This window comes from Manis javanica, chromosome 16, assembly GCF_040802235.1.
Source record: "Manis javanica isolate MJ-LG chromosome 16, MJ_LKY, whole genome shotgun sequence".
Taxonomy (NCBI): domain Eukaryota; kingdom Metazoa; phylum Chordata; class Mammalia; order Pholidota; family Manidae; genus Manis; species Manis javanica.
This window is the reverse complement of record NC_133171.1, coordinates 43,753,540-43,776,626: the sequence shown is the minus strand read 5'-3', so window position 1 is coordinate 43,776,626 and position 23,087 is coordinate 43,753,540. Positions and strand designations below refer to the sequence as shown.

The 23,087-nt window shown below is 32.4% G+C and overlaps 2 protein-coding genes across 13 annotated transcripts in view; one reads left to right on the top strand and one right to left on the bottom strand.

Moving 5' to 3' along the window:
- Positions 1-23,087, top strand: part of RUNX2 (RUNX family transcription factor 2) — a 315,257-nt gene that overhangs the window by 25,972 nt on the left and 266,198 nt on the right. The window lies entirely within an intron of this gene.
- SUPT3H (SPT3 homolog, SAGA and STAGA complex component) overlaps positions 1-23,087 on the bottom strand; it is a 478,840-nt gene that overhangs the window by 454,480 nt on the left and 1,273 nt on the right. For all 3 annotated transcript variants that reach the window (XM_037016080.2, XM_037015978.2, XM_037016049.2), the window contains exon 2: positions 11,744-11,844. In XM_037016080.2, the coding sequence (XP_036871975.1) occupies positions 11,744-11,844 (101 nt within the window). The remainder of the gene's footprint in view (positions 1-11,743; positions 11,845-23,087) is intronic.

Below are 23,087 nucleotides of genomic sequence, written 5' to 3'. Positions count from 1 at the left end.
TCTACAAAAAAATATGTAAATTCAATCAACATAGCAAAGTAGGACTACGTATCACAGGAGAAAAGCACAGCACAATTTATGCCCCTATGGTACCCTAGAGGTGCCCTATAGCACAAGTGGATTGCAACACCTGATATTTACAATGAAATTTCGGTTTAAAAGATGATTAAATTGTACCTGGTATTCTGCTTATGCAGTCATAAATGTGCATGATCTACTATAGAAATATATTCATTAAAACAGTCAAAACAGAATCCTTTGATAACTTAGATTAGCTCATGTATTTATCAGATGCAGAACATATTAACTATATTTATTCTCTATAATTTATATTGCACAGAACCCATGTATTCATAGTTGACCCTAGAACCACATGGGTTTCAAATGCAGAGATCCATTTACATGCAAATTAAATACAATGGAAAATCTGGGGTGGGGATTTGCAACAATTTGAAAAACCATTCTTTCTCTAGATTATTATAAGAATACAGTATATACATATAACATACAAAATACATGTTAATCCACTGTTTATGTTACCAGTAAGGCTTCCAGTCAACAGCAGACTATTAGTAGTGAACTTTTTTGGGGAGTCCAAAATTATACGCAGATTTTCTACTGCACAGGGGGTCGATGCCCCTAACCCCATTGTTCAAGAATCAACTATAATTCCACTAACTGGAAAACAGTTTTATATACCTATAAAAAAAAAACTAAACTAGTCTTTTGTCTCCAGTCACACTCACCATTCAAAAATAAGACAATAACTGCATGATTTAATATTGAGGGGATAGTTTGGCTGTTTTTTACATACTGTAGGCTGTAGGAAACAGCACAATTCCACATTCAAGCAAGGAAAATAAATATTAAAGAAGACTGAGTTCTTTGGAGTCTCTAACCATACACTAGTTAACCAACTCACTCATTAGTTTCATTAGTTTCTATCCACTGTTGTTTCAAGTAAACCCTCTAAATGTAAGATTATTTCATTAATAAACTTTAAAAGTAAAATGAATTGCACAGACCAATGTCTGAAATCTGAATATACAGCAAAAAGCATAAAAAGAAAAAGAAAAATGAAACTGCTTAAAATTTGCACTTAGAATTTGTTTTGGAACTTGATAAAATGATTCCTGAAAATTTGTCTAGAAGAATAAAAATAGAAAAAGAGACAAGAAATATTTTGAAAAGAAAAGTTATGCGGATGACCTTGAACTATAATACCAAATTTTAAAACATACTAAGAAGCTATAATAACTCAAGTAATGCAGCACTGGCAAAAGAATAGACAATTCAATGGAACAAAGCAGAAAACTCAAAAATAGTAACTTATTATCAGGTTAAGGTAGTATTTCAGTTCTGAGGGAAAAGAAAGGTTTATTTAATTTGTGGTGGTAAGACCACTGACAAACCAATTTAAAGTAAAACTGTTTTAACTTAGAACCCTTGCTGCAACAAAATAATGAATTAAATATTAAACTGCAGAAACGAAAAGCCTGAAATGTAAGTATACAATATGCACAAAACTTGAGAGTACGACTTTCTGTCAAATGAAGCAACAGAAAAGTATAAGACTTATTTAACTACATTAAAAATGAAAACTCACATATTAAAAAGGAATCATCATAAACAAGCCTTAAGGAACCAAAGATGAGGAGTGCAGTAGAGAGACTGCCAACTAATGATCAAAAAGGAACAGTGCTTTTAATACATTAAAAGCCCTTACACAACAATAGGAAAAAACACCAACTCGGTAAAACTGTGCTAATATGAACACCCACAAATGAAGAAATATAAATGGCCCAAAATATTTTCATACTCAGTATCAAAGAAAAGCTATAAAATAGCACAGTGTTTCTACAACTAAATGTCAAGAGATGGAAGAAAGCACTCTTAAAACTGCTGATGGAAATGTAAATGAGTCCAACTTTCCTGAGGAAAAATTAAGAAGTTATTATCAAAGAGAATTCAGACTCAAAAATTCTTCTAAGACTTTAATGTAAGGTAGTAGGTAACAAGATTTCATAACATCACTTCAAATAATAGTAGAAAATCTGGAAATAACCAAGTACTTCAATAACAGGGGATTAGTAACATAATAGATATCATACAATGAAACAATTGTCTAATAACATAGAAATTGATCACAGTATATCAGGAGGGGAGGTGGGCAGGAAGGCAGGGTACAAAAAACAACAACAGTAATGGCTAAAAATTACTAACAACTTACCAAAATTAAGTCAGATATATACACCACACTCCAAAGTATGACCCTCTTGGTAAGGGATTACATACAGCTTTTTTCTTCTTTTTGCTTAAGTATGAGGATCTTATTACCTCTTCTGACAAGAAACTCATTTAGAAGTTGACTCAGTTTCTTGAATAATAAAGGGCTCCACTGTGTTTATTTAGGCTCCAGAGTTCATCAAACAGTAACTCAACTACAAAATGCTAGACTTTAAATAAAATACATAGTCTCTTTCTCTCTTCTGCATATGTTGCTATGCAGAGATATCTAGGTGCATTTTTTTTCAATTTTTTTAAAGTATGAAAGAATGCCTACAGCATAGTACTCCATGTGTATAAAGGAAAAAAGAAGAATATACGCAAGTGTTTACATGTGGATAAGGAAACTCTAGAAGAATACACAAGAAAGAAAAAAACTGTTACTCAAAGGGAAGAAACCAGGCAACAGAGATAGAAAAACTTTTCACTGTATAACTATAACTATTTCCTAAATATGTAAATGTATTACCAATTAAAACAATTATTTTGTTTTAATTTAAATAATTTAAAATATATGTAAAATAAATAATTTAAAATATATGTAAAATAAAAACTTACATATAATAGATATATAAATATAAATAAATTTATATATAAATAATACATATTACATATATGTCACATTAACTCAGTATTAGCAAGGTATATACATACTGTTGGTATATATATATAGAAAATATATATACTACTAGGATTATAGCTCATTGATACCTTTATGGAAGGTCATCAAAAATCTTAAAGGAATTAGTCCTAATGAAGTAACAAGTCACGTGCTCAAAGACAGACAGATGGGTAGACAGAAGACAGATATGGCGGGGGTGTCTGGAGAAGGGGGAAAAGGGAGAGGGAGATGACAGGCCTATATCTACATATACAAAGGAAGTTCATTATAATCCTGTCTGTAATACTGAAAAATTAGAAACAAGATTGACTAAAGATATCATATTTATTAACATGGAAAGTGCTTCTGATATAATAAGTTAAAACCCAGGTTATACAATAACAGTGATAATATAGTATTTTGGTATTTATGTTTCATATGCATTGGAAAAGAACTGGAAAAATAAATACCAAAGCATTAATAGTGCTTTCACTCTGACTTTAAAGTATTCTTTAGGATCTTTTTGTTTTCTGAGTTTTTTCATTTTAGAAAATGACATACTTCTATAATAAGGAAATAGACACCTCACTTAGAATAAAATGTGATATAAAAATACTCCTACCCATGACATTTCCATGCTTTTTTGGTGGGGGCAGGGAGGGCGTGGTGATTTTCTTCTTAAGGTATAAAATCCACCAATACAGAAGTGATCCAAAATCTTCTGACTCCAAATCTACAGTCCTTTCTTAATCTTAAACTCACTTAGATGTGGCATTACTCTCCTTTATATTAATTTATCTTTTAAAATATTTATATTTTATAATAAATTCCAAGTAAGTGAAGTTTCACTGTAATTATAAACATTGTCTCGACTCACATCCTTCCAAAGGATTAGAGATATTTAAATGACACTGTTAAACCCAAATTCTAGGTTGGAAGAGGCAGAATAAAAAACATAATCAGTGTTTGACTTTAGAAACATGTACTCCAAGTTTGACTGTTTGGAAGTAATTCCACACACACAAAAAAATATTATTTTTGTTGTAGAAATAAATATTAATTGATCACCAGGCCAGCCTAAAAAGTTTAATTTAACTCATAACTGGCAGAAACATATTACACAGTATATTGTTATTACTACTAAACACACTTTACAAAATACAGTAATAGGAAGAAAGCTACAAAATGCTAGTAACACTATGCCAGCCACGGCAAAAACTAGTTATAACATGGTTCTTTCAAGACAAGAACAACCTATGAAAAGGAGGAAGAGCACAGTCAAAATTGAAGTGAACATATTAAGGATTAGTTCTCACTACTCTTCCCCTGAACAGTGGTTTGTGAAATCTTTATTCTGTCCTAGGAAAAAATGTTATGCTAGTTTGAAAACCTAATCAAAATAGTATTTTTTAAAAAGGCATACTGTGTATTACTTAAGATTTGAAAATGCCTATAGGAGATGTCAAAAAAAGATCTCTGCAAAAAGTGTCATATTCATACCAATATATATTTTTGTGACGCATCTTAGTATGTTAAAAACATACATATATATTAATATATATGTTAGCATTAAAATATATCACAGAAGAAATCAATTCCCATTTCCTTGGATATAATGTGAAACTGCATTATCAGTCTTACTTACATCTAGGGAGAATCAGAACTGTTCCTCAGCAAACTTATAAACAGTCATGGACCATAAGACTCAACAATTGTCAAAATAGTCAAGATTAGAGAGATTCATTCCTCTATATTAAGAAACTACTACTTATTTATAAAATCACACCTTTTTAAGTTTAGGAGTTGTTTACATTCTATATTCTATATCGATAGAATCTATTGTAGACAGGCAATCAACACATAATTATAGATATCAAACTTTAATTTCCTACCCAAAATTACTTTCAATATATTTTCAATATTGAAGAATTCACTTTTTTTGGTGCCTTTTTTAAAGATTAATATTGAATCTGGTAGATTTAAAGATACCAAATTTTCAAAAACTCAGCTTTTAAAAATGAAAATAATGAACTGACAAAATACCACATAACATATTGCTAACTTTAAAGCTAGCAGAAATTCTGCAAATCTAGCTACCTGAAAATGAGGACCCAAAATTCACAATGATGTTACATATTCAGTTACACACACTGTGATTATGGATAATCCAGGGCAATATGATATATTCAGACCTACAGTCCCAGGATATTTAGAAAGACTAAGTATAGATATATTTTGTGAATTCACAGAAGAATCTTTTTAAGAAACAAATACATTTCAATATTACCTCGACATTCTACGAAATGGAACATGAATGTAATATTAAATCTCCCAATGAAATCTGACCTGCCAAAGCAACCAAAAATTAACATCCCTAAATCTTTAAAGAACTCTGGGACAATGATAACCAAAAAAAAAGAGAGGAAGAAGTAAAAAGTAAATCAATGACAGTGTTAAATGTAAAATCAACTCATGTAACATGTAAAAAATATTTTTCACAATTTCACTAAAAATGTAAGCAACACAGAAAAGAACTTTTCCAAGTATAACATAGTTTTTCTACTTGCCAATATGGCAGCCTCTTGCTTGCTACATGTGGCTACTTAAATTTAAAATTAAAATTAAATTTAAATTTAAAATTTAGCTCCTCATTTGCCTATCTCATTTAATGTACTAAATAGTACACAGAGTTAGTGGGTATCATAACAGAGAGCACACCAATAGAAATTTCCATCACTGCAGAAAGTTCTACTGGACAGCAGGCTGTAATGTAGACAAATCATTTTTTCAATGTAATTATAAGAATTCTCCATTAAACTGCCAACATTTCCCCCTGCACTTGAAGCATTTTTTATAAACTTCCTAAATCAATATGTTGATGATGATAATTATTTTTTAAAAGGTGATGGTAACTAACAGGATAGTGTTTATTATGTGGCAGGACAATATTATGCGCTTTGACTCAATCTAATTTACTTTTCACTTAAACTCTATGAGGTAGATGCACGTCCATAAATCCTTATCTAAAAGATGTAGTTAAAAAGTTTTCAGACTTGAGAAAGTTAATACTGGACATAAACCATATGCTACATAACACCTTTAGTAGGGTCTAGGGAAGCACTCAGGAACACAGTAGAATGCATGAATATTAACACTAAAAGTAAGTTAAGACTATGAGTAACCATGGATCAGGTAAGTCCTAGTTCTGCCTTCAGATTAATTCAAAACAGGTATTTCCATTCTCCAGTGTAATAATCTGCAATTATACTGCAATTTAATTTTTGCCTATTTTTCTCCCACACAACTAAGGATTTTCATTACAGAACTACTAAAATGACTCAAACTCCTTGATTTTCAAGAATTCATTTCTAAGATTGAGCAAAATGATTTTCCCCCGGTAATTATATACATACTATCCTAAAATGAAAGGCCAATTTTTTTATTTTCATAAAAAAATTGATAAAGATATTAAGAACGTATTCAAAATTGTATTTTGCCACATTTATAAAATGATACTGTTTTTTAGTGCAGGCACTTAAATCAGCTGGATCTAGTAACTTAAACATTTCTTGATTTCATTTCTGAAAGGAAAAGAAGTATAGCCAACCTTTAAGCTACACAGTGCTGTTATATTTTAATTAGCTTTCATACATTTTCTCACCTTCAGGAAAGATTAAGACCAGTTTTATACTGTAATTTGGAAATCTTCCTGTTGTTATATTTATAAACCAGTGTATATCTTAAAATACTCCAAATGCATTTCAGAAAAAGTACAAGGATAAGTTTATCCACGTATTTGTAGGATAATTTAAATATCAGAAATTAAAATATTATTTACTAGTGATAAAATAGAAAAATAGGATAAACATTTAAATATTCAAAAACAATGTCACCATGTTTATATACAAAATTATGATATATCACAAATATAAGCATCAAATAAGGAGCATTTAAGTATCGGCATAGCTCAGAGATATTGTGGGTTCAGTTCCAGATGACTGCAATAAAGCAAATACTGCAATAAAGCAAGTCAAACTGTGTGGTTTCCCAGTGCATATGAAAGTTAGATTTACACCATACTGTAGTCTATTAAGTGTGCAACAGCATCATGTCTAAAAAATAATGTACAAACCTTAATTTAAAAAGTTTATTCCTAAAAAATGCTCACCATCACCTGAATGTTCAGCAAGTCATTATCACTAATCACATATCACCATAACACATATAATAATAATGAGAAAGTTTGCACACTCTAAGAATTACCAAAGTATGACAGAGAGATACAAAGTGAGCAAACACTGTTGGAAAAATGGTACTGAAAGACTTGAACAACACAGGGTTACCACAAACCTTCAATATGCATAATACACAGCGTTTGCAAAACACAAAACAAGGTGCACCTGTATATAATTCCTATGAAAAACTGTACTTTCTCTTGTTTATTGATATGGTCTTGCTCCAAAAGATTGCATGGTTAGATGTAAGAAACTGAAATGAATGCTATAATGATGTGAAAATCACAACTTAATTCAATACATCTTATAAAAATTAGATCTCATTAGTAGTAATAGTAATTAACTGAACAAGTATTCAGCTTTCAAATTATTACTTCATTGTAGCACATGAGTAATACATAAATTGGTAAAAGTTCATTTGTAAACTAAACTTTATAAATCAATATAAAAATTTTATTAATTTATAGCTCAGCATAATTTGTCAAGAACATGGACTCTGGAGTCAGACTTCCTTGCTTAAATGCAGGTTTTACCACTTACTGCAAAGGAAATTTCTGGTGAGCTTACTAATCTTTGTGTCTAAATTCCCTACTCCATAAAAAGGGAGTAACAATATCTAACCCTATGTAAGGGTTGCATGAGAATTAAATGAAACAATATCTGGAAGTACTCAGGTGAATGTCTGGTACATATCATGCTCTATATAAGCATTCACTGTTATCACTGGTGTTATTAAAGCATCTCTGAAACTGTACATATTGTTAGTGCTTCTTATTTTAAGAATTTCTCTTTGCTCCAGTTTCCTAAAAAACTTAAATGCACAGAGAAACAATATGTGAAGGAACCCTGTGCCAGTTTATTAAACATTACTAATTCATATATTTACATATTAGGTCTCTTTAAATTCAGATTAAGGTGATGATAGAACTGGGAACATATTCTTTCATACCTCATAACTTCATAATGCTAAAAAACAGCCGAATGATACCATTTCACATATACAACTATATCCTAGTCTAGTGCAGCAATGAATGAATGATTTTTGTATTTATTCCAAAAATTCTCAAGAAGCAAATTACTGAGAAAATTATTACTTCAGTTTTAGACATACTAAATTTGAGGTGCTCATTGAACACTTAATAGACTTTCCAGGAAGCCATCAGAAGTATAGACATAAAGTTAGGAAGCTTACCCTCAGTTCATCACCCCCTCCTTTGTACCACCATGGAATTTTTCACATCCTATTAATATGACATTTATTTGCCTCCACAACCCCTTGCTAGACTATCTTGAAAGCTGCACCTGTCCTGCCATGTAAGGGCTCAATAAATATTGATTTTTTAAGATGCAAAACTTGCAGAAATGTACAATTAAAAGGGTAAAACTTACCGTATGTAAAGAAAACACTGATTTTAAAAAATGTTTTTTAATTTGTGGATTTCAAATAAAGGTGAAATTTTAATTTAGGAGAATCCTTACAAAATATAAGTAACACATAAACAGAATCCTTTTTTTTTAATATGGTCAGATGAGAATTACTAAATGCTACCAAGCAGAGAAACCTGGCATCATCATCAGGCCTATAAACCTGAAAATGTACAATATAACATGGCAAGAAATATATAAATGAGTAAAATGAGAGAGAACCCAACAAAGACTCCTTGAAGTGCATTTAAGCTAGTTAAAATTCTTAAGATTGTTATAATATCTACAGTGTGTACTAAAAAGATTTTACTTTCTAATTTACAGGGTATTTGAGTTCAGTATCTTAAAAATGAAAGCCTCTGAAGCCTTCCGGCACATGTTAATAAAAGAGCCGTCATAAGGATCACATAGCAAACGTGCTCAGTTACAGGCACTAGGTAAAGGAGAGCTGCTGTCATTCCCAACCCACTAGCAAACTGTCTGACTGCTAATCCTTTAGTTTAAAATCTATAGAAGCACATCCCTAAAGAATGCTTCACTGGTAGGATTTACCCCCCAAACTTAAAATACGGTCAATTCTATCAAGGCTCTAAGAGTAGAACAGACTGGCTGCCAGTTTTACCTATAAGAGCAAACCCTGACAATTTTATTTGTGCTTGACAACTAGGTACCTTTCAGTGAAACTTTTCCCTGGAAATGACACCACAATACTGTTACTTATTTAGAGGGCAGAGAGCCAAGAGTAAAACAGCTCATTAGTGGTTAACAGGTGAGGAAGACAGGAGCACAGAGAATTAAAAAACAGCAATACAATACAAACAGGCTTTGAAGAACTGAAATTGCAATACACACACACACACACCACCCAGAAAGGATTCAGAATGAAATTCCTACAATACAGAGACTTCATTCTGCACTTTCTCATTTGAAATCACATAAGGATAAATGTATATTGACTCTAATTTTATATAATCAAAAGCCTGAAAACATTATACCAATAGATAATATTGGTAAATTTTAAAAGATTCCCCCAATTTTGGCCTTACTTTCCTATTCCATGAAGCAATTCATAAGCAGAAAAAAATAACTTCAGACTATAAATGATGAATATAACTATGAGGAGTGGTCTCTCCATGAGGTCTGAAATAGAAGGAAAATATACATTTCTTCCAATGTTGCCAACAATAACTTCTGCATTTTGAAGCCAGCTTAAGCACATTAGTTGGGAAGATGTTTGCAAAAGTATTTAATAAGAAAGTGCTGAATTTAGTTGTTGGTTTTTTTTCAGTTTTCTTGTGATCTGCAGTCTATCAAATGCACCAAATAGAACCTCTCCTAAGTATAAATGACAAAAGGAAATACAGCTTTCCTCTCATAGAGAGCTGTTTCTATAGATCAGGTAAACTTTTTCTGTGAAAGGCCATATAGTAAATATTTTCAGCTTTACAGGCCATATGGTCTCTGTCACAAATACTCAATTCTGCCAGGTAGCATGAAAGCAGTGATAGATAATAGACAAATGAATGAGTGTGGCTGTGGTCTAACAAAACCTTATTTTCAAAAACAAGCAGCCATTCCATAGGCCCATGCCTGTGGTTTGCTGACCTCTGCTATAGAATATTTTTTTACCCAGTAACAAATACATTGTTTTAATAAATACCACCAAATTTGAAGTATGATTTCCAGGATTTGCTTTAAAATGTTTCATTAAAAAAGAAAGTGGAACATAGGGAGAAAGGTTAAATAAAATGGGCAAAACACAATTACTGTTAAAATCAGATGATGCATGCATGGGGTTCATTACACCATTCGCTATAATTTCATGAGTTTGAAATTTTTTAATTAAAAGCTTTCAAAAGTAAGAAGTAAATCAATGAACTAGCTCTACACAAAAATGAATCACCTCACATTACTGTAAACTTTCTAAGATATATTTAATATATAATTAACATAATACAACATAAAAGATTCCTAATAGAAAGCTACTAAACTATAATTTAAAAAAACTAACATATAAAAGTGTAAAGAAGCATAAACCCTTAAAATATTCCATTATTTAAAACACAGGCTCACCCCATACAAATCCTAATTCAATACATTTATTCTCATCTAATAAAATACATTACCAATTTTTTAATTTAGAATACAATTATTTTTATAGGACACATATTATTTAATAACAGGTTTATTTATTTTCAAATGAATTAATATTTTTTATCTGTTTTAAACTCCAAACAAAACTATTAATAAATACAACCCACATAAACATTTAATGTCTTCAGTAATTAAAAGTATAAAAGGAGGCTAAAACCAAAAAGTTTGACAACCTATGACCAAAACATCTCCAATGTTGTTTAAAGTTCACCAAACTATTAGACATATACTCAAATTCATTTTTCCTTTTTACAAAAATCATCACACAGTGGTATTAATCCACTATGAAGACTACCAATATATACCCCCACAAGATGAAGTCACTTAAACCTTCGAGAGAAACATTTCAGGTATGTCATGAATAATGAAAAGAAGAGATCTAACGTGTTGCACCCCTTATGCAGGTAATAGTCTCCTGAACCAATAATAAAAAAAAAACTAATATGCACCAGCAGACAGTTCTAGTAAGTATACTACCTCCTATCAAATCAAAATATGCAGTCTTACTCTTGCAAGAAGCCAAAAATCAAGCTGAAAAGAGCCTAGGGAAAGAAATCTCCGTGACTGTGCAATGTCTCAAAAACTGAATTAATGTGTTTTTTAAATGTTTTAAGTTTTTCTCAACATTCTGAAATATAGTGACTTTAAATATTATCAAAAACTAAAAGCTAAATCAGGCTCACAGAATTATGACATTTGAGAAAAACTGAAAACTGAAAACATTTCATGCAAGAATATAACCAATCTCAAAATTTTCTCAATCTAAAACAACACTTGTAACAAAAACAACACACATTGAAGAGATAATCAGAACTGTTTACATTACTGTTCAGTCTTTTATAAGATAACAAATACTTATTTTTCCAATACATTTTGGCATTTGTAATCAATTTTGCCCCTTCTGTACATGGTTATCAGACTACTTCATATTTATTTAAATACAAATTTCCAAATTAAGTTTTATAAATTTTGTTATTTCTTGTCTTTTACCAATATGAATAAACTTAAAACAGTATTAAGTGAGATGGACAGACATACTCACATCATACTCTGTAATTCTGCAGCAAAGCTTATAGACTTCCCTGTACTTCTCCCACTACTTGAAGTGGCAGTAGACATTGGGCTGGCAGCAGTATTATTCATCTAAATAAAAAGGAGAAATAAAGTTTACAAAATGTATTTAACTATAAATAAATACATGAAAAATGGGAGTATTTCTAAATTACATCAGAAAGTTATGTAGAAAATTATAAATTTCTCCTGTTTTATATAAATTGTATTTGTTCATCCTTAATATCTTTATTAAAATGAAATTAAAAAAATGTTTAGTCAAGTGCAGTATCAAAAAATCACTTGAGTCATAAATATTTCAGTACATATCTTATAATTAGTAACAGCAGAAAAATACTCATTAAAATACTTAATAGAACTCAATGGTTTTCAAAATGTATTCTGGGGGGCCCTAAGGTTCACAGGCAATATTTTAGGGGTCTCCCACTCGCTCTCAAGCACATACCCACCTCTTCCCCCATTTACATCCAGAACACCAAACCAACTCTGATTTTTCCACTTTATATATTAGGGTTCCAAGTAGGATTTCATTTAAAGGAAAAGTTGCACAGCTATAAAATGCAAAATCAGAAAATCCACAGCATAATCTCATTCCCATTTGAACTAAAGCCTAAAATACAAATAATACAAATAAAGGTAATCAGTAGATAACAAGTAAGCATTGTGATATTTTATAATCTGTGGTTAAGTAACTCAGCAATTTAAAATGTGACTTTTTTCTCCAATAAAATTAAGCTGATGCAGAATAGGAAAAGTAGATAACAATCCTAAAATATGCCATTTTATTTAATGTGCAGCAGGCCCATAAACAAGAATTAATGAAAATAACATTAAAATAGTTAAAGTAGATAAAAGCCTCAACTATTACACCATAAGTGCTCAGTAAATGTTAGCTATTTCATGTTTACATAAACTGGCAATATTGTAATTTTTCCTTAAAAATCTGCATATTCTAGAGAAGAATTAACAAAAGTTTAGAAATTATAAAATTTAGCAATACTAAGAACTTTAAGTAAGTCAACTAATCAAGAAGAGTTAGGAGTCAGTTGAAGTTCAAATCCAAGCTCTGCTACTTTGCTAGGACTTTGGGCAAGTTATTTCTTTGTGCTTCAGTTTTCTCATCTGTAAAATGGGAATGGTAATACCCCCCCTCTTTTCAGATTGCTGTGAAGATTAAATGAACCATTAATGCACAAAGTATTCAGAACAGTTCTTAGCATACAGTTAAATACATGGTTTGCTATTATTCAAATAAGCAGAAAGACCTTAAGAATTCTCCCTTTCTTGATCAGCTAAGAGCTTTTATATGACAAACTTAGATAACTCTTATTTCACAGTCACAGAAGAAACTGGAGTATTTTCACTGAAAGATCTCAATGCAATTCAATAAATATTAAGTAGTTTCCTTATAAAATAGTTTTCACTACTGACATCACTACTGCTACTAGTCACCCTAGCTCAAAATCTCAGTCGTCATCTTTGACTCCTCCTGCAATCTGTAATTTCTAAAAAGACAAATAAATTCCACTTTACCAAGGTTAAACCCTCCCGTTCCTGGTTCTTGCTATGGCCTTGTAGGAGCTCTAGTCACATCTTCTCTCTTTTCATCTCATTTCATTCTCCACATTACTGCCAAATTTATCTTCTTAATACATCCTCTACTCTGACCAGTCCTGAGGGCAATGGAGGCTAGAACTGATAAAGGAAACCTGAACCAGCATTATTTATCAAGGGCTCAGATGGAAGGGCCTGGCCCCATGAAAGAAAGCTGAAAAAAACTACTACAAACCACTACCTGAGATAGGCCATTTACGAAGCTTTTAAGAAGGCGATCGGGCAGAGATCTAAAAGACAAGCAGCACACTAGGTGGCTAGACCTGTAATATCCCCATATCCTTCTGTAGCAGGACCAACTATCTGTCAAATAAGCCCTGGTCTTGTCTGAGGGCCCGAGGGCCAGGCCAAAACCACCAGAGAATGGGAGAACAGAGAAAAGAGAAGGAAAAGTATTTCATTCAAAATCAGCTTGAAAATCAAAATTCTAAGCCATACAAAGAAGCTAATGCTATAAAAGACCTTCATCTTTTTTAAGCCTAAATTTATCCTATTTTTTCACAAGGACTTTTGGACTCAGGAGAGTCATCATTTGAAACTCAGGTTTAAAAAAAAAAAAACCCAACACATCACCAGTCCAAAACATGGGGAAAATAGAAAAACAAGTACTTCCAGGAACAGTCCTGAAGAATCAAAACAGTGGTAAAAAAGAGACCTGGTTTTCTCAAGGATCTTGGAAAATGTTTCCTGTGTTGTCCCAAAAGAAGACTGACAAAGATATGATACCCCAGAGAAAATATTAGACTCAAAATTAAACATTAACCCCTGTCTCCAAACACAGTTACGATTTAAATTGACTCATGTCAGATTTGAACATATGCCCTTCTATAGGATTATCCTATCGCCAAATGTCTTGAGACACTGATAGAACAATCTGCCCCTTTTTTCATTTTGCAAATCCAGTCACCCTGCTTTAACCATCTCAGAAGAGGAGACATTAGAAAAAGTAAATTTATATTAAAACCACTGCTTTCTTTGGTTATCCTCCTACTACAAATGTTTCACATCAAGAGTACTTATTGGTAAGAGGTAAAAGGTCCCAATCCTAGTTTATTATAACTATGATCATCCTTTCAGTCAAGTTATTTAGTTTTTAAATCAAACAGGTGAGTAACATTTTTCTTGACATGAGGAGCTGATAGCTCATTAGAATCTTTAAAAATATTTCACATACCCACATTTTGTTTGATGATTTAGATAATTTCTTTAGACATTAACTTCTTTATACATCAAAGCCCTATCATGCCAATACTTTATTTCCTTTTTCCCATTTTTTTAAGTCAGTTAAAAGCAGAAGCACTCAAGTCAATTTTCTGTAATAAATACAGTTAACATGGAACTGAAAACCTACTGTAATCTTCTCAATGGGTTAATGTCCTGCAGTTGTTTTAGCTTTCATTTGAAATGCAGCTGTTTGCCATATTTTACTAAATGAATTCAGATGTGCAGATGGAGACTTAGATTATTTCAACATGCCACAGTTTAAATGTGAACCCAAGGAATAAGTTCATCTCTGATTAACACTTATATTTAAAACTGATCATCAAGCCAATAGCCAATACTATGTCTCACCTGTGAATTCAAACCTGATCATCAAGCCAATAGCCAATACTATTTCACACCTGTAAATTCATGTTCCAGAGTAGAAAAACTGACATCATCTAACTTAAAATAGTGGAACTTAAGGATATACCCCTTTTTCTCAGAAAATACTGCAACAAAAAAATTTTTTTAACCATACTAAAATTATAATTACAAACATGAATTAAACAAAAATATAATGAACATGTTAATGGGTTTCTATTTACAGCTCATATATTTGGTGACCAAGAAATACCATGAAACATCTTTAGCTTAAAATGCCTCGAAGAGTTGATAACTCTATTACTAGTTACAGCACCCTCAAAACACCATCAAAATCTAGATTGTGAAATCCATCAGTCTACCCATTTATTAAAAGATAGTGGAATTTTTATCATTCCTTCTTTTATATCACTGCTGAGGGAAATTAATTCAGCTGACTTACTGATTCTAAGGATCAACAGAGTCAATTCCAATCATTCATAACCTTAACATCACATAATATAAATTAACAGAAAACTGTTGTAATCAGAACACTTCATTTTCACAGAACTCCAAAGGCAGGAAGCAATTATGGTTAAGCCAATACAATTATACACTGCCTGTTAGTTCTGCTATTAAAAAAAAAAACTCAAGTTACATCATGATCTAAATTTCTTCTGCTGTGAAAAATAAAACCAAATGATCAATCACTGAATGGAAAAAATTAAAACTAAAATGTAAAAAATTTTAAGACTTCTATGCCTAATATTTGGGATAACACAATGATAATTCCAATATATTGATATATGCCCCATTTCAAGTGGATTTGGACGGTATAAAACTCAGGTGGTCCATTCAATTATCTACTAAGAGAGAAGTAACATGAATAATCCAAAGAACAGATGACTGACGTATAATTTATAACTGCTTTGAAACCAACAGCTATCTTTCTGAAACTGTAACTGTATTTTCATAAGTAAAAATCATTTGTATTCACTTACCAGATATCAGTAAGCTCAGAACCTGAAATAAGACGCAACTATCATACTTCTCACACTACAGTATATTTCCTCATTTCAAACTGTTAGCTGCTTAAGTAAAGGACACTGTTTACCTGTAATTTTGATACCTAATATACTGCATTGCATGGCTGATGCTCAGTAATGTTGGGTAAAAGAACAAATGACTGAATGGTCTAAGAAAGAATACATAGATAAGAAAGACATCCTTGCTACTTAGTAGCTTATAGCCTCCTGAAGTTAACATATACCCAGTGGAATGAGGTCAAAGATAATTCACAAGATACTGTGAGACAAGAGGAGGACCATCAGACCCAGTCAATTATAATGGGGAAAATGGACTGAGATTTCACACTTGTTATAATCTGAAAATAAAGAGATTTAAACTGTGGTTTAAAAAAAATAGGTAAATGAATAGCAAATCCAAAATACCCATGTGCCATTGGATTACTGTTAAATGATGTAAATGAAGTGAAAGTACTTTGAAAATTATGAAGTACCATACAGAGCAATACACATTATAAAGAAATGTCTTACCATTTGTTGTGCAATTATTTTTCTTAAAAACTATGAGAACAGGAATAGTACTTTCTAACCAAAATCAGTTTGATTCTAATTAATATGTAAAAGGTATAAATATTCATATGGAACTAATGATCAAAAATGACAAATTACTACCTATACTGAAGTAGAGAATCACCATTTGGTACCAAAAGACTTTATAGACAGAATTCATAGACAGAAAAACTCTTCCGTGTAATATATTACACTATTTCCTACTATATTTTCCCACCAAACTTGCTTCCCTGCCCAATTACACTATTTCCTACTATATTTTCCCACCAAACTTGCTTCCCTGCCCAACATTCCCAGGTCTGTAAGAGCAACACTACTCTACAGTCACATAAGATCAAAACTCCAAGGCAATTTTTATTCTCCACCTCTTTCCCTGTCTTTATCAAGGCACTCTGGTCCTGGCAATTTTTTCCTTGTTAAAAATAATTCTAAATCAATCCCTTCCTTTCCAATCTCACCTTAATCAATACTGTTACTACAGTATCTTTTAAACACATCTCCCAGCTTTCTAATTAATTCTCCATATTACCTCCAAAGTATTAATTCTAAATATTTGTTACTCCTCTCCTCAGAAGCCTCCAATGCCTGTCCAATGCCTGGAGGACAAAACATGTCTAAGATCAGTCCCACCAGGCCTCTCCAGCCTCCTTTCCTGTAACAGTCAAATTCCATTCAGTGTCTCTGGAACCATCCCCACTTCTTTTGAACCTTTACCCTACAGTTCTTGCTGTTAGCAATACTTGTTTCCTCTCCACGTGTCCCAACGCTAGTGGTCTACAAAAGGCTGACCTAAAGCTCAGAATCCTCAAGAAGCCTTCCCAGATACACATTGTCAGGAATTCCTTCTCTGACATCTAGTTGTTTGACTTTACTAAATCTTTTGGTTTAACATTAGATATTTTAGTGCACACTAATTATTTTAGTTTGTTAATAAACTTCTGCCCCATAATTACTTCCCCAACTATCAGAAGATACTGTACTTTCTACTTCACAGAGAAATAAAGAGCCTTTATTTACTAACTCTCTCCACTCTTCACCAAAGCCACTCTATCTTCTCTTAATTCTCTCCTCTTACAATAAAGGCACCCCCTTATTTAAAGCCAATGCACCACCTGTGCTTTGGCTTATTCATTCATAACTACTTACCTGAGCATCTACTACAGGCCAAACACTGTTTTAAGAGCTAAGGATACAGTAGTAACTAAGCTAGACAAAAAGAACTAGGTTATAAGGCAAGATATAAACACATAAATATAATTTGAGGTAGTGACAAATGCTATGAAAACAAATTAAACAAGTTGATTTCAACCAGGAGGTGACATTTAACATAAGACTGGAACAAAGCCCAGGAGGGAGCTCTGAAGAACTTCTGGGCAAAAAGAACAACAAAATACCAACATCCAGAGGACAGTGTTGCAAGAGTGAAATAAACAAAGGGAAATAAGGAGTAGAAAATAAGGCCAAAGTTATCACAAGGCCAGATGATATAAAGATCTGTAGGCCAGAGGAAGTTAAATCTTATTTGAATATAATGGGAAGAAGCTATTAGAGAATTATGAAAAGGGAAATGATTTGAAAAATACTTTAGGTTTTAAAAAGGTAACTCCAGCTACTGTGGGAATACACTGTAAGGAAGCAAAGGTACAAGCAAGGAGACCAGTTAGAAAGTTTTTGAAGTGTATAGACAAGAGACGACAGTGGCTTGAATTAGTGGAACATGTGGAGATGGTGAAAAGAGGTCAGATTTCTGGAATATGCTGTGAAGGCACAGCTGACTTGCTAATGAATTAGACATGGGGTATGAGAGAAAAGCAGCCAAGGATGACTTTGTGAGAAACTGAATGAATAGTGGTACCATTTACTGAAATCAGGAAGACTGGAAAGTAAAAAAAACGAGTTCAGCTGGGACCATGTTAATTCTGAGACAACTATTAGACATTCAAGTGGAGAATTCAAGTGGACAATCCTGCAGAAGCTTTGTGACAGATGTTGTATGGCAGAAAATTGAAATAAAAGTCATGGTCATAGGGTTTTTGTTAAGAAGGATAATTAATCAATGAAGTAGAACCTGGTAATAGGATCAATTAATCTCTCAAGTTCAGTTTCTTCATCTGTCAAAAATAATTTGTCTATTTCAGGGAGGTGTTATAAAGAAGACAGTGGCTACCACATAATGGGTACACAAAAAATATATTTAAATTGAAATGAATATCAAAACCCTATAAACTATGAAAGTTCCTGAAGACAGATAGACAGACATAAACTGAGCATTTACATTTCCTAGTTGGCTACACGAGCAATTACTTTTTTAACCTACCGAACTAGGAGCCCAGTAACGCCTTCTCAGAGAGACATGAAGTTCTCTATTATATTTTTCTTCTTTAGTCTCCTATTAAGGTAGGTTTCTATTCTATGTGCTTCTGTAACCTGTACTCTCATGGAAATATTGAGTTTCAAAAAAATTTTTCATTCTATATAAAAGTAGTCCTTAAACCACACTGCTGCCTATGTGCCTTCCAGGTCATCATAAAATACATAACATCTAAACCCTGGCAAAATGGCAAGCTAACTCTTCCAATACTGAAACACTGTTGTTTTTAAATAAAACATTATATAATCGAGTGACTTAATTGTCAATTTTTCAGATATGTGTGAAATTTTTGAGACAATTATATTTCTAATAGTAAAAGATAAGCATATTTGACCAGGATGTCAAATAAGGGGATCTCTTAAAACATCAGATTCTCTTCCAGTCTAGATTAACATTTTAGAAATGTGGTAAGTCTATATAAAATATAAACAATTAAATGAAACATCTGATGTGGTGAAAAACATAGTTCACATGGCTAAAAAGAGAAAGGGAGACTTACTGTAGGCATATAAAAAAATAGATGAATTTTTATAAGCATTTCAGAGTTTATAAAGGGTCTTTCACCAGTATTAGCTCATATTTTTCCACAATCACCCTATAAGGCAAGTATTTCCCCCATACCAATGAGGAAGCTAAGAGTTACAATACTGTTGAAGTCACAAACCTAACAAAAAACAGACTTTGATCCCAGGTAGCTGATAATCTGAAACATTCAGTCTATCTACATATTTTAACAAATATTCACCAGTGTTCTCCCATTTAGTGCCTTAGTTTTTCATTTGTAAAGATGCCAATCTTGAACACACTACGATAATGTACAATTACTGAGAATCTGTACACATAGTAGTCAGGCCACTTATCATTCAGTTATCTTGGAGATTGGTGACATTAAAAGTTAAATTCAGAAATTCTTTGCTTAAAAGAAAATCTCAGGTAGACAGATAAACAATTGTAACAGACAAAATTATAACTATGCAAACTGGTGGGAGGGGGACCAAAAATGTCTGAGGCTCAGAACTACAGTTTGAAAATCACTCATTTCATCCAAATCCCTCATTTTTCAGATGAGGAAACTGAAGTCTAGAGTGGTTTCTTGATCTGCCCAGGGACACATCACTATTTAGTGACACAGCTGGGACTAAAAGTGAGGTCTCCTGACTCTTGGTTCAGAGTTCTTTCTACTCCCACAAGGAATATGCAAATAAAAGTCGATCACAATTAACTCACAAGACCTCCACAATGTGTTTGTCATATGAACTTTGCTGTGAAATACCTGCTTAGGCCAACTCTCAATTTAGCAGTAAAGAGCTGGCCTCTGGAGTTCAAACACAGGCTCTAATGCTTACCATGTGACCTTGGGCAAGTCACATCACCTCCCAACTTCAGTTCCCTCATCTAGAAAATGGAAATTAAAAATACCCCTCTGATAGGTTCCATGAAGTAATGTATATAGAGCACCCAGGACAGTGCCTGGTACATAGAAAGCACTCAGTTCATGACGATGATGATGATGATGATGATGATGATGATAAAGAAAAAGGAGAATCGTCATCATCATCATCATTCAAGGAAAAGCACAGCTTCATGAAATCTTATCATGAAGTACAGCTAACTAACCCTTGAATGTTTCAATGCAATTTTCATGTTCATTACCTTATTTAATCTTCAATATCCAATAACTATCAGCCATATATTATCAATAATAGAGGCAGTAGTATAATGCAAAAAAACTGACAGATCAGTTCCAGAAAGTAAGAGCCTCACTGATACCACCTATTAAGTGGAAATGACATGTTTGGGTAAATAAATGAAATACAGCATTTAGCACAATAGATGGAACACATCAAGTGCCTATGAAAATGCTGGTTCTCCCGTAGCAGTAGTATGGAGTTCTTTTGTGTAGAGCACATACTGCAACCAGATCAGTAAAGCACCATTTCTGTGATGTACAGTATTATTTGTCAAAGAGAAAGATCTTGGGTAATGGTGCCTATTATATTCTACCTATGCTGTTTCACCAATTAAAATATGCAACAATTTTTGCAGATTTAGGGTCAGTCTTTACTGGGGGTATGTAGGTAAACAAATTGAGACAAAGCCAATTAAGTAATAAAATGTTTACAAAACAAAAAAACAAATTATGTAGACCTCATATCTGAAGCATCCAACAACCGTGTGGGGCAGTGTGATAAGGGTAGGTAATAATTCCATTTTACTGCTGAGGAAATTTAGGCTCAGACAGTTAAATATGTCAACTGAAATCACAAAAAGGGGAGAAGGGCTAAACCTAGGTTTCCCAAATTAGTTCTATGCATCTCAGAACATTAATATCTCTTCGAGATCCATTATTCAATTCATTAAATTTAAAGCTAAGGAAGCTAGTATTTATCAAGTACTTGCTTCCTATGTGCTTCCCTACATGCAGCACATCACATGAGTTAACTGCATTTAACTTTCATTTCAGCAGAGGGGAACAAAGTGTATTTGACTCAATAAAACGTTTTATTCAGTACCATATAAATCCAACTAAAACAATAATGCATTTAGCTGAATTATTTTTCTTTACTATTTAAGTGAACTATAAGTAAACTCCTTCTTTAACACTCTAATACATAATAAGCAGATTTCTGATTGACTTCATTATTCAACCTCACCATAAAATAAAACTATTATTTTCAACAAGAATACTCAATCTTCTGATTTGACTGACATGGCCTTTCTTTGCAGCCTCCTACACGAAAAGATCATTTTTTTAGAGAGAACCAAAAATTAAGATGCCCAAAATTTCTATCCAATTATCAGAGAAAAGCAAAATCTTTAATTAGTGGCTTAAATGGACAGGTTACTTGTTGGCCTTATTCCAGCTATCTCATATAGTATTTAAGCACATAAGTAATAACTTCATCAATACTTCAGAGCAAGCACATCTCTAGTATAAATTTCAACAAGCCAAAAAGTAAGGTGACCACATTATATTGTGTGGTACCAACTCTGACATTTTTGATGTGACAGCAGCTCTATTAGTAAATATGCTTGGGACAAACAGGCTCTACACCATGGCCCAGAAAAACTAGGGTATACAGTCACCCTACATAAAAGAAACCCATTTTGATTTGCATATCATGGGCTACTCTCTGTATATGCTTAATTCATGAGTTTTTAAGTTTTTGTTCCAAATGGAAATATTATCTTCAGCCTTGAGACCAAGGGCAACATTTTACAGACATCAGGCCAGAGTTAGGGCGTTATCTATGAAGTTTTTTTAAAGCTTTATTTTCAAACTCAACTTTATAAACATTTGCTTGAAAAAGAAAAAAACAGATCTATATATTTCAAAGAAATTAATCTCACAAAATACCACCCAATCTGAGCTTCTCTCTTCAAAAATTTTGAATACTGATAACCACAAAACTAATTCTAAAATGGCCCCAATGCTCAAAGATTACTTCTATAACTTACCAAATTGCTTTATTATAACAAAAAGTTTTTTAAGAAGTACAGTCTTTCAAATAGAAAAAACTTCAGGAATAAAAGAGTTGAAAGCTTTCACTGAAAACTAACCAAAATGATAAAAGATAGTGGCAATCCATGGTCACAATACAGTACAATAATGATTAAAGGAAATTGCAGTTAGTATTGTTATGGTTCTCCAAATAAATCTGGCATTAGCTGTACAACCTAGGAATCAGAAGAATGTTTTGCTTTAATTTGTCACGCTATATAAATTATTATTAAACCACTCATGCTTTTAATAGTATTGGAATGAAAGGCATAATTTGAATATAGTTATGATTCCCTAAGGTAGTAAATTTTCCAATTTATTTAGTATTGGCTTCTCTGATTTACAACTCAACCGAATGAAGAATTGGAACCAAAGGTTCTGAGAGTCTAGGTTCTAGATCCATGCTGTCCAGTAAGATAGGCATTAAGCCACATAAAGCTATTTATATCTAAATTAATTAAAGTAAAAAAATTAAGTTCCTCAGTGCATTAGCAACATTTTAAGCGTTCAAGAGTCACGTATCCAGTGGATACCATATTAAGACAGCACAGATTACAGAATATTTCCATCATAGCAGAAAGTTCTACTGGACACTGCTGCTCTAGACACAGGCTGCTCTAAACTTTTGTTTGAATATTCCCACATACAAGACTTGATAGTACTATGAAAT